Source organism: Pistacia vera, unplaced genomic scaffold (assembly GCF_008641045.1).
Source record: "Pistacia vera cultivar Batoury unplaced genomic scaffold, PisVer_v2 Contig195, whole genome shotgun sequence".
Taxonomy (NCBI): domain Eukaryota; kingdom Viridiplantae; phylum Streptophyta; class Magnoliopsida; order Sapindales; family Anacardiaceae; genus Pistacia; species Pistacia vera.
The window spans coordinates 154,537-168,241 of NW_022195996.1; the positions used below are offsets into that span (position 1 = coordinate 154,537).

The 13,705-nt window shown below is 36.4% G+C and overlaps 1 protein-coding gene across 2 annotated transcripts; it reads right to left on the bottom strand.

Moving 5' to 3' along the window:
- Nucleotides 1-879: 879 nt before the first annotated feature.
- LOC116127730 lies at nucleotides 880-11,703 on the bottom strand. Of its 2 annotated transcripts, none has more exons than XM_031413374.1 (12): nucleotides 9,605-11,703; nucleotides 8,968-9,098; nucleotides 8,506-8,605; nucleotides 8,275-8,404; nucleotides 8,114-8,177; nucleotides 6,455-7,181; nucleotides 5,430-5,756; nucleotides 3,085-4,053; nucleotides 2,933-3,005; nucleotides 2,769-2,854; nucleotides 1,963-2,082; nucleotides 880-1,762 (listed from the first exon to the last, which is right to left on the bottom strand). In XM_031413374.1, the coding sequence occupies exons 1-12, from the start codon at nucleotides 11,531-11,533 to the stop codon at nucleotides 1,688-1,690; spliced, it is 4,731 nt and encodes a 1,576-aa protein (XP_031269234.1). In that variant the 5' UTR covers nucleotides 11,534-11,703; the 3' UTR covers nucleotides 880-1,687. The 2 variants fall into 2 exon arrangements, with proteins under 2 accessions (XP_031269234.1, XP_031269233.1); XM_031413373.1 differs by having other exon boundaries at nucleotides 8,272-8,404.
- Between the last annotated feature and the right edge of the window lie 2,002 nt (nucleotides 11,704-13,705).

The following is a 13,705-nucleotide window of genomic DNA, read 5'->3' on the forward strand; positions in this document are numbered from 1 at the left end:
TTACCTAAAATATCCTAAGTAGATTTTAGTCACAATCTATTTGGATGATGTCTTTGGTCCTTTCTAGGATTTTTTTTTTTTAATTTATTTTTAATGAAAAATTAAATTTGTAGTAAATTGTTTTATATCTCAAATTCCTTGCTTGTTCAAGTAGTCTTAGTCATGATATCAAAAAAAATATCTATGAGATCTTGTAAGTTAGCTGAAATTTGGGTCTATTTGATTTTACTTTCTAAATCAAATATCTGGAAATAGATAATTTTCCCACAATCAAAATTGTGAATTGTGGAAATCAATGGTAGGGGAAGCTATTAAATTGCTATAAAACTAATTGAGAATGAAAACTACAGCAAATGAAGTAAAATGAACATTCTATTCAATTGTTATCCAAAATTTCTTATTTAAGTGATACTTTGTGGTATTATCATATAATTTACCACTTAATTTTATCATTAAAATATCAATATTATATAACAACTTATCACTTAACAGTTTTTTTTTTCTTATTTATCCCAAATGATAAATCATTTTGCATGATATTATTATATAATAGTACATGATCCATCAAATTAAATTAAATAAACTTATTGTGTAGCATTAATATTTAAATGATGATAAATTTGATATATAGTATTACTCTTATTCATAATTATAAAAACAACAATATCACTTCTTTTTAATCAATTTCAGTGGATTTGATAGGTTTGGAATGTAAGAAAATGAGAGAAAATCAAGAGCAAACACAGAGAAAAGCTCTAAAAACTAACTGATTGTATAGCTCAAACTGAACAACACTGAAGGGCATTTTGATTTTTAACATGAAATAAACATAAAACAAAAGTTATAGTAAGCTAAAAACTAGCAAAATTTTCAGGGCAAGGAATAAAAAATGGAAATGTTATTAAGATGGTTTTCAAAATCATTAATGAGCTTGGGCTTGCATATTACCTTCTGTCAATAATACAAATAAAATGCTATAGAACAAGCTCATATTTAGACTCTTCTGATTTACAAAAAAACTGCTCTGTACAAAGAAGCAGAAGCTCTATCAGAGTCCTAGAAAATCATTAGTTAAGAGATACAGTTGAATAATAACCTGGACTGAATTAACCCAAAACTGCTGATCACCAGTAATTGTTCACGGTGGCGACAAATTTACCACCAGTAGCTTCTGTTAAAATGGCTGCTTCTAGGCTTGCTTGTCTCCTTTTGATGAACTGCAATATGACTAAGAATAATTAAACATCGATTCGGTGCGTTCTATGTATGAAGAGAACTGTTGCCATGTAACAAACTCCAACCTTACCATTTGAGTAAACTATAATAATGACAGTAATAAAGAAGACCAAAACTTGAGTAAGATTCTCCGATCATTGTAACAATGCTACCAGAACTTGGGCACCATATCATGAAAATAATAATTGTAATGGAAATTAAATGACCTTAATGACGATTAAGATGCATACCCTCTAAGCTAATTCTAGAGGTTACCTTTTGAAACATCGCTGGGAGCCTTTAAAATGAAAATTAGAAAGTAAATAAAAGTGCAGATGTTGCTATTGTAAGGAATACACTTTATCTAGAAATTTGATTCCTATGTTAAAATCGACCTTTCAAACACATGACTCTTTAACAAGGGAATTGAAATTGTTGACAGACAGTAATGAGGGCAGGGATTGAACCAATCTTACTCGAGTTTATAAGCCAGACTTTCAGCTTCAGTAACAGCAGCACTTACAGCATAAAGCGTCATCTTCTTCACCTGTAAACAAGAAAGTCGGTTAAGTGTAAGAAATATCTTTGGTTAAAACTCATTGTTGGTTTATATACACAATAAAAAGCACTTGAGCACTTGACCAAAAAATCTACCTCTAAGATTTAATTGTCAATAATGCAATCAATTAGAAGGTAAAAATCCGAGGTCAAGGGTGTTGCAAAAAGAAGAATAAAAGAAGCATGTACCTCTAGTTTGTCCTCCTTAGCTCTATGACCTTTAGGAAGCAGACGGAACTCTTCTGTCAACCGAATGCATTGTTGAACGTTGTCAGGAGATACAAAGTCAAGGGCAACTTTAATGCAGGACTGGAAAAGATTATTAGATGGTGTTAAACTAAGAATACGTATGAAACCCAGACAGAGGTAAGCAATGCCTTCAATTACAATTTGGCCTGATCTGGTCGTGACTTATCTAACAAAATCACAAAAACTTCCTGAGAAAATGCAATACAGAAACCTTTGAACCTCTATCTCAAGCAGTCCTAATGTCTCTCTGTAATAGCTTTATTGATTCATTTTCCACTTGGTAGAAGGCTGTCTCAATCTCTTGCCAGAAAGGAGTCAATGTTTGCCAGGTTTGCTAAACCTAAAAATTTTTAGTCTTTCATTTACTTTTCCTTTTCTGGACTTCTGACTTAAAAGATTTATATTATATTATGACCAAAGTGTCTGAAAATATATGCATATTGATTACTGGAATATCTTCTGACAAGAAAGATCTCTAACTTCAGTGGAATTTTTTTTTTTTTGGTAACCAACTTCAGTGGAATTTCATATACCAAAGGGGCTAAAAGGATCACATAAACTAATCCAATAATAATTTGCATACCCTGACCATTAATATAGCATTTTAAGTCGTGATATTTTCCTGAGTGGATGGCAAGCCACAAACACATCTTGAAGAAATGAAAGAAAAAGGGAAATAATATTTTATCTTCTTAGCTTTCCCAAACTCCCATAAGTAGGCATAATTATTACAGCAGACACCTCACCTGTCTATTTCTTACTTGATGTGGGCATCCTGCAGGAATGAAAACGGCTTCACCAAGGTGTTGCTCAAATGTCCAAGGTTCAACATCTGAAAATAATTTGAAAGGGTCACAAGCTAGTGTGGCATCTTTGTATAATAGCCTCACTAAAAACAAGTTATACTTACTGAACTCCTCCTTCAGCTGTCTTTTATGTCTCTCATTAAGATATAGGGTCTGGTCATGGATGGGGTGAATAACCTGAGGCAAGCAAGACATAAAACAATATAACTCACAGTGGTATTGAATTATTGAAGGCATTGCTTGTAATGATACATACAGAATTCACAGGAAGATTATCGATGTGACGGAATTCTTTCTGATGCTTCTGTAAGTACTTAATTAGATCGGGCACATCTTGCCTACGAAAAATGTCCCAAACAGCACCACCATATACAACCTCAGAAGTGTAATTGTCTTCGACAGAATCTCTATTTGCATTTATACCTGGAGCGACTGATCCTGAACAATTAACTCCATCGCCAAAACACGTTGCCTCCATAGAATCTATACAATTGGCAGGTTCAGTTTCCCCGGCCATATTAGAAGGATGACAGTCTTGATTACACATACTTCTCTTAATTGTTTCCTGATTACCATTGATTACAAGACCAGAATGAAATTCTTCAACTCTAGGGTAGCTCTGCCCAGCATCAACCCCATTTGGCAAGGATAGATTACCCCCAGCAGCATCCATGCTTTTAGCAAAACAGTTGGGAGTTGCATTCATCTCAGCTTGATCTGGCCTTGTACCTTGATCTCCACAGTTGCCGGAGAATGTCACCTCAGAGCCATCTTTCCCCTTTATAAGCTTACTCGTGACCATGAATCCAGAAGATTGAACATGTTCTTGATGATCTGAATCACTTTCAATCATTTCATTCTGAGCATAGGGATCATGAAGATGGCTGTGACTGGAACTTGTCTCATCCTGCAACAGGAGATTTCTCCCATCCACATTCTTGCATATGGAACAAGAAGACTCTTTCGAGGCAGGAGAAGATTTCTCATCTGAGGAGAAATCTCTCTTCTGAAAATGTATGCATTTGCAAGATCCAGTTTGTTCATTCAAATTTGTATTTGACTTCTGTTTTTTTGGCCGCTTCCTTCCAACTTTACCTGATGCCTTTTTTACCGTACCATAAAGCTTGCACAGATCTTCATCATTGTATTTCTTCTGTATCTTTTTTATGATTTTCTTTTGCCATTGGGGAATTTTCACTTCAGCTGTGTGAGTCAGTATATTGACCTATATGGAAAATACAAGTACACTTGGTCAACTTTGATCTGATACTATGTTAAAGGCTCATTTGACTTAAAAACTAAAGTTACTAGGTAAAGGTTCAACATCATTATTTAAGCACTAACATATATATAGTGAGAAAAATAGAGCACAAAGAGAAAGGAAAGGTGTCTTTTCTTAGGATTACAGGGGTACATGTTTGAATTCTCTCATCGGCCGATCTGAGGAACACCTATTAAACTAATTCTATCAAATTTGATAGAAGTTATATATATAGTTAAGGGTATATGTGTAATTGTAATGTAGCGTAAATATGTATATTAGGGTGCATTATTTTAAAATTTAATCAATGAGAGTATGCAGAATATTTTATAACATGGTATCAGAGCACCAGTCTTAGGGTTTTGTTCTAGTGGCTGACGACATTGTTCACGGCGACATTGTTTCTTCTGTTTTCTACTGTCTGGCTGTGTTACTTCGTCCGGCAAACTCTTCTCTGTTGTCTGTTCACGTTTCTTCTTCCGGCAACTAAGTCCGTCGCATCTCCTAGTTTTTGGTTACGTAAATGGCACCAATTTAACAAAGTTTCTTCACTGTAGATCAACAGGTACAAAGTATGAGAAAATACCTAACTTATTGTGAATTCAATAACCCTTGGTGGTGGAGAATCTATAATTTTCACTCAACACAACTCTCTATGATTCTCTCTTTCTCAATGAAGGCCACCTTCTAGAAGAATAATCCAATTTTTCTTTCTATCCTTCTAGTGTTTCTAGGGTTTAGGCTCTTATTCTAGTGGTATAAGGCATTCGTGACTTTTCCTATCCATCGAACACTTCTTTTAGGAAGAAATCTACATAAAACTGGGGAAAAAAATGTTTTATAGAACCTGTCTTCCCATGGCCTCTTGCTATGACAAGGAACATTTCTTTTATCTCAACATGGCTCATTAGAGCAAGTGTCTTCTCATACAGAGAAATCTACCTTGGGACATTGGAAGGTGCTGTTACAGTAATCCCTCACCATGGAACAAGACCTTGGTGGTGCGCCCCTTTAAGCACAATATGAAGTCATATACCACTTTTAGCCCATTCATAAGCAATAACACCAGATTCTCAAAGTTGTTTGAACTTGGACCCTCTGTTATACAAACATTTCTAAATGCAATGTGACTAAAAGCAAATTTTAGGACATTTAAGTCTGATCAAGAATACATAATTAAAATTTAGAATAGTGTTTTAGAAGTCAAATTTTCAATAAATTACTGATGCTAGAGGTCAGTACAGGATGAAATTATAGCATGTAGAGATTCAGAGCAATTGTGAAAAGCAGAACAACATAAACTGAAAACAATTTGCTAATTTATAGACAAAATAGCTCACCGCATCAGAAATATCACAATGTAGTTTTGTCACTGAATCACCCCTACCAAGTTCTTCTAAAGACCCATAAGCAATGTATGTTTTGGGTCCCAAGTCTGGCTTCAGAACAGAAGGAAGCTTTGTAGCAAGATTCAGAACACCAGATTTTGGATGGGTATAATCAGCAAATGGAAGCATAGCCATAAATTCAGCACCATGCCTTGGCAAACACTCTTCAAATGAATTTGATGCAGGCCAATCTTTCAACTTCAACATTTCTGGCCAACCATTCCTATATCTTCGACCTTCTAAGTAGCCCTTAAAGAACTGGAAAATATTGATTTCAACCTGTATCATCAAGAGGAAATGCATTACTTAGATCATAGCTGAAAATTGGAGCCTACTGCCAGCCAGAAAAGTGCTTAAAATCTTAAGAACTGATGGCAACCAACAAGCAAACACTATCAAACCAAAAATTTGTTGCGAGATACCTTAACACCCTACTCATGCAAGATCACTATTAAAATATGTCTAACATAAGGAAGACACAGACGTGAAAGATCCACGAAACAGATCTAACATTGAAAGGCTCTATATATATATAGAGACAGTCAGGATCTTTTGTAGTTGACATAAATTTCCAACCATTAATCAGCCTTAACCCAAAGGTGCAGAAATATATTGAGTTGGCAACATTAAACCACTCTGACTTTATTATCTCAACCATTAGATCAAATAGAATGCATGGTTGAGAATTTATGTCAACTCTTCAAGTCAAGAATTTAAGTTAAATGCTCGTTTTTTATTGAGAAGCTTGTGATTTTGGTTTAGAGTGAAGCAATGGGCATATGAAGGCACATAACAGTATGAAAGTAAAAATACAGAGCAGATTTAAAGCTTACAAAACTAATTACCATTAAAAAGGAAAAAGTAACAAGTAATGAGAGAGGAACTGAGTATGATACTTTACTGGGCCAGTGAGGAGGTATGCCTCTAGATGAACATATCAGCAACTACAGAAAGGTGTAAAAAACATGAACACATACCTCACACCAATCAAAACAATCAACGGCTTTAACCTTATGAGCCTCCTCTTTTAAAATCTTTTCTGCCCCTCGAAAAGCCCTCCACATGACCATTGGGTCCCAACTAAGACCAGAAGTCTTTTCAAGCACATTTGTAACTATCACAGGTTCACCTCTCATCCAATGCATTTGAAAATGCTCGATTTCATTGTTTCCCAATAGAGTACCATTTGGGCAGTATAGATAATTATCCTGACTGTTGTCCCTATAAGCTGCCTGCCTAACTTCAAAAGTTTTTACTCCATCTTCAGCAGAATATACATGATTGCACAAAGAACATCCTTGAGAAACAATATCCAGTGGCTTATAATTGATAGTCAGGTCCTCCGCAGTCTTAATCAGTTTTTCAATATAATTAGCATCAAAGATGTGTCTTAGTGCAAGTATCTGAGTACCACAACCTCCATGTGCTTTGGGAGGACAAGGAATTCTACCATCAGCCTCAGCTCTCCAATCAGGAAAGTTGCATGACGTCTTAGCTATCTTGTCTGCAGAAATCTGGCTGTCAAAATCTGTAACCTGACCATTTGCTTTTTCGGCTAACTGCTTTTCAGAAAGTTCTTCTTCAATATGTCCCTGTTGAAAACCTTTCCTTATTTCTCCACAGCAAGTGAGGCAGAGATCATAAGAACAATCAGGATTGGGGCAGCTTCTGTGGAAATTAACAATAGACGTGCTGCAATTGTCACTGTTGAATAAGAAAAGATTCATGGTTAAAACTTTTACCATTATACATATAATTTAAACCACTATATATAAAGAATTATGAATTAGGGTATCTTGAACTCACAGTACAACCATTCAAGAAAGAAATGGGCACAGCTGTCAGCATCAGAAGAGAAAGCATATCAACAGCAATGGATGAACCTACCCCTAGCATCCAATCTCCTATTGATGCATGAATATGTCCCTAGGTTAAAAGAACTACTAATGAATAAAGAAATCTCTTAGAAGTCTGCACTATTTTCCAGTGTGTTTCTAGTTTAGATTCACAAATATATGCACTAAGATTAGACAATGCCACACAATCCTAAGGGATACAGAAAGGGGCATATGCCAGCATGAGAACAGAAAGTAAGAACATTCAACAATGGTCAACAGTCCTATGACTCAAATCCAATCTTCGACAATCAATAATATGTTTCTGCACAATATTTAAAAATATAGAGATCAATTTCAACCAAGGTTTCTTTTCCCAAAAAACCAAAATGCATCTGAGGGAAAAAAAAAAAATTATTATAGGCACTAAAGAGTATGCACAAAGTAGACAGAGCATGAAGATGGGATAATTTTGATGCATTACCCAAAACACATTTCTTCTGAATTCTTTTTTTCTTTTTTCCTAATTAACAGATATTAAAGGCTCTCAAATACAGTTTCATTCCTGATTTTGCATAGATTCAAAAAGGTCAAAAGGTCACTAGTTTCTTTTAGTGTCAAAGCATGAACCTCATAGGACATGGCAGATCCATGTCCACTCATATTGACACAGTATCAGGGAGACAAAATGTTGTTTCCGCTTGGATACCATATTTTTCCAATGATTATAAACTTACTAAAGAAAAAATATAGACTGAAGATACCAGGTATTAATGAACATCAGGGAGCATGAGATGATACCAATATACCCTGTCATCATCGTCCAGAATCGATCTCATTATGTCGTCCTCTGTCAATCGCATGCCTATGAAACAGGCAGAAGAAAAACCACATTTAAGCATTTTGAAACATCTATCTTGCAAAAACTTTTACACAGTAATCTCATACAATTATAATACCACGAATTTTGGCTTCTATTCCCAATTCAATGCTCTGCTCCTGTTGGATGTGCCTCAGGAGAGGCAGAGTTTTATTTAACAAGTATAGCAACCTTTCCAATTCGACATTTGTATCGGCTTCTTTGCATTCAGCCTGTCAAAAAACCATTCAACGTACTAGGCATTAATAAGAACTGCACTCAAACTACACCAAAGTAAACAGAAAAATAAACAAAAAGATCAGAAGGCACACACCACCACTGCCAAATCTTCCTTAAGGCACACTCTGCAATTGCAATTTCCCCGGCAAAACGGACATGCAAGCTCTATGTCCTCTCTTGTTTTCTCAGGGTACCTAATTTAGTTCTTTAAAGACACTATCAGGAGTTGCACAATAAATCAGCAAAATAACATAAATCAACATCAAATAAAACAGTTTTGATTTTCCTACTTTTAACTTTGTTGAGAAGTTGAAATTAATACTATTATTCTGGCAGGAAGAAGTAGGAAAAACTTTCATGATAAATCAATAAGTCTACTAACAAAAGTCAGGGTTGATGAACTGCACTCAGCATGGCAAAACAGATTTTTTAAGATCTCATTAATGGTTTGCATAAAAGCAAGGTACATTTTTGTGAAAATCAATTAAATCTACTGTCTCAGAATTTTTTAATTGTACTTTTTCATTAGTAACATGGCTTTGTAAGATCTCATTACCATTTTGCAACACACTGATAGCAATAGCGTTTCCTTTTGCAACTGGAACAAATGACAACACCATTTCTATCACTCCTCAAACATTGGTGGCACATCAAACTTCTCAGCTCCATGTTGCAGCTCCCAGCAGCCTAACGCAGAACCCCAGCAGAATGGTTTACAAATGAAAATTAGAAGCATTACAACATGACAATATAATTGCACAGATAGTCCGTCTTATACATTAAAGTAAATAGAGCAAGCATACTTCTGTATTTTTCCTCTTTACATCTACACAATAGAACTCCTTAACACATTAAATTTTTTTCAAATTAGGAATATAAAGTTATCACAACATGTAGTTGCTAATTTCAAAGTATTCTGTCCTAGGAAAAATGTTGCATACTAAGTTTTAGAAGATTAAATTGCATGATTGACAAACCAAGGACCAGAATAGATTTACATAGCGAATAAGTCATTTAGAACGCTAAGTATCAGGTCTACCATGTTCTTTTAAGCTAAATTCATTTGTAAACATAATTTGCCAACAGCAATAACTGACCTAACCTCAATAAATTTTAGTAGTAATAAGTGAATATCAATAGACTGTACAAAAGCACAATGGAACTATAAGAAACGATGAATTTGAAGAACTCACTATTGATTCCGAGTTTTCTGATTGGTTGCAGACCTTCCTTGGCCTTCCTCTGGGCCGCTTTTGAGCATTGCCAGAATCATTAGTTAACATCAATGATTTTGTTTCCAAATGGTTGACATCCGCTCCATCTCCAATCAGAACATCCGTCTCCATTTTCAAATCTTTTTCTTTTTTGTCTTCTATCTTAACAAGAGGCATCTGCTTTTGATTATTCTGCACTAAAATCTTATTCAAAGCTTCGCCAAAAAGAAGTGTTCTCTTATTCTTAGCACCCTTTGGTCGGCCTCGCTTACCATTTTGCCTCTCATCCCTACAATCATTCACTCTGTGACTTTCTTCACCTGTGGAGCTTTTTTTCTTGGTTTTTGAGCCCTTCGGCCTTCCTCTCTTATTCTTTGACTGCACAATCTCATCCCCTCTGGAAGGCTGCTCAATAATTTCTTCAACACCAATAATTTTCTTCTTATCCTCAGCAGGCATTTCTAGATTACTATCAACAAGATCTTGCTTCTGATTCTTGGAACCCTCTGCTTCATAATGCTTTCCCCTATCTTCTTCACCACCATTACTGCCGATGATTTCACTAAGCATTCCCAGATCTTCACCTGAAAATATCATTTTCTTATTCTTGGAACCCCTTGGCCGGCCACGCGGAGCCGTAGGCATTGTCTGGACAATCACATGACTACCTTCATTAACAACAGTGACTTCACCTGTCATAACCTTAACTTCTACAACTCCAACATTGTTCCCCTCATTCTTTGGTGTCATATCAATTTTATCACCACCATTATTACCACTCAAAATTTGATCAGGCATTTCTTGATTTTGACCTTCAAGAATTTTTTTTATCTTATTCTTTGAGCCAATTGGCCGACCAAGTTTCTTCTTCGGGCTCACGAGCTCATCACTCTTAGGATCACCATCAGCTTTACTCACCCCTTCAATACATTCTTGAGCAGCAGGAACTTTAGTCTTGTTTTTAGAACCCTTAGGCCGACCACGCTTTTGCTTTATCTTTAGCATTTCATTCTCAGCACCATTTGCAACTCCATTTACAGGTTGACACCCATCTTGAGTTTCTTCTATGCAAGGAGTTTCACCTCCATTTCCAAATGATAATTCACCAAACAGGCCCTGAATTCCAACACCATCAAGACTAACACATGCAGGTTTCCCACACCAACACTGACTTCCAAAACCAAACCCTTCATTAAACAAATTCATACCCAGATTTCCATCATCACCACCATTCACTTCAGTAAAAAGACTCTCAATTTCTTTATCACCAGACCCAAAACCCTCAATACCACCACTCACTTCATCAAACAAGCCCTCAATCATCTTACAATCAAAACCCCCACCACCAATTTCAGCTTCATCCTCACATGACTCAAAGCCCTTGATATCAAGTTGGTCATCATTATTACTTGCACCAATTTCTTCACCATTCCCACCAAGAACCTCGCCACCACCAGCAAATCTACATGAAGCTTCACCCAAACACACTCCATTCCCCTGATTTACCTCATCACCAGCAAAAAGCTCCAAACTTTGGCCACCATTCCCTTCTTCCCCAAACCAACACAGAGCACTATCAGCTTCATCCCCAAACAACCCTTGAATTTCATCACCACCAAAACCCAAACACTCATTTCCCACACTCAAATCACCATCATTTTTCACAGCACTCTCTTCTTCAGTCCCATCCTCCTCCTCCTTCTTTTGCTTCTTTCCCTCCAAACCCACTTCACTTCCACTCCCATTTTCACTCCTCCTCTTCCTCAACCTCATTTTCTCCTTCCACTGCTCAATATACGCAAAGTGCTTCTCACAATAGCGCTCGCCCTTCAAAGCTCTTTCACCACACCTCCATTTCGGTGTGCCTCTTCTCCTGCACCTCCCATCCTCATCAACATCCTTATTCATCTTTCCCCTTCCGTTAAATGAGAGGAAAATCAAGAAATTGCTGAATTTCTTGAGAATGTCAAAAGGGTTAGTGAGTGAGTGAATTACAGCAAAAGAGGATATTTTGAGTTACATTTTGAGCTGGGGAATTGAAATTTGAAAGAAATGAACATCAAATTGATAATAAAAATTAGGTTTATGATGTTGTAAAGAGTGAAGGTGTCCAATGACATGTTGATACCTATGCAGTTGCAAACGCAAATCAAAGTGCTCTTTATGTTGTGGGACACACGAGCGGACATGTTGACGTAATGTACCGTTACAATTTCAGAAAAATATGTATGTCCTCTAGATTCTGAAAATAACATTGTCATCCCTGTTGGTTTTGGACTCAATCTTTACTTTGAGAGTGCGTTTGGTACAGAAAATGTTATATTAATAAGAAATATTGTATTACTGGAAAGATAGATTACCAGAGAATCTTTAGAGGAGTGTGTTTAGCCTGTTAGAATAAATTGATGGATATATTATAATAATATATTTGGTTGGGAGGAGAAATGAGTGGGTATGTTATATGGATTACTAAATTGCCTTCTTGTTTAAATAATAATATAATAATATTTTATTTTATTATTTTTTAAATCATTCTTTTAACCCCCTATATTTGAAATTTTGCTAAAACACCCAAACCATATAAAACTTTAATTTATAGCAAAATCACCCCCATCCACCCCAAGCCACTACCGGTAGCCGCCGTAATGGCGCACAATCGATCGGATCTGACTGGTCGTGTGTCAGTAAGGCCTAATCCGACAGATCCATGGCAAAAAAACGGCTACATCTAGCCGTGAACATGAAACGGCGGCCATTTCACGACCAAAGATCTGGCCTTTTCACAACCAAATCTATGGCGTTTTACAGCCAGATCTATGGCATTTCACGACCACATCTTTGGCCTTGAAATAGTCAGATATGGTTGTTTCCAGCCATGGATCACAAATCCATGGCCGAAAACATCCTTATCGGCACAGGACCGACAAGATCCTGTCGGTCTTGTGCTGATATGATGACTTTCACCTGCGGCCAACGGTGGTGGCTAGCGGCAGGCGGTGGTCTTGGGTGGTTAGGGGTATTTTGTTAACTTTTAAACTTTTTTGTAACTAGGGTGTTTTAGGTAAATTCTCAAATGTAGGAAGTTTAGGCTAGTTGTTATTTGGTAGACATATAAGGGTAAATGTGCCCAAAATGATAAAAGGTTAAGGGCAAGATAGGGTCAAAATTAAGATTATCTCGGTAATCTTATATTAACACCCCTTGGGAATGTAATCTGATTACCCCCAATATTACCAACAATAAATATTATTTGCAATAAAAGATTACGTAATATTTTATTACTTGACAACCAAATGAGAGAATCTTAAAAATTAAACAAAGATTACAGGATTAATCTTATATCACCCCGAACCAAACGCAACCTGAAAATACTATAATACCCTTTTTCTATTTTAATATAATGGAACTTTTTCTTTCTATAAAACTAAAATTTGAAACATGAAATAATTAAAAAAAAAAAAAAAATTAGATACTAGTATCTCTTCACCATTATACTCCACCTTATCAAATCACTTGGTTCAACTTGTCACCGCACCCCTCATAGCCGCTCCACAAAAGAGTGACGATAGTTGGTTGTTAGTACATTGGGATTGTTGTCTCTAATTTTTATTTGAAATAGCAAGTTCCCACCCTTGGTTTCATAAATTCTAAATTTTTACCCTTAAATTAACAATGTTAGTTATTTTTGGGTTTTGACACAGTATAGAGAGTGCTTTTACCAAATTGCCTTTAAACCTTTTACTTTTGATTGGGCAGCTAAATATCAAAAACCTCATTGGAAGATGGAAGCCTGCCTATCACTCCTCTATGAGCTGGGCAAACCCTAGCCGTCATAATCGGCACCACAAAGCCAACGACAGCAGCGGCGTAAAGGAGACTAGGAGTGGCAAGTGTCAGATGACGCGAAAAAGGTAGGGAAACGAAGAAGTCGCACAACGGCACCATTTGGGAGCACGGGCCGCGATGTCGCACACTAGAGTTGCATGTGGCAGACGACATTCGGCGAGCTACCAAACGTTGGGTTGATGAGGGTTTTGATGAGGGAGGCCCAATGATGCTAGAGGTGGTGACGAGTGAGAT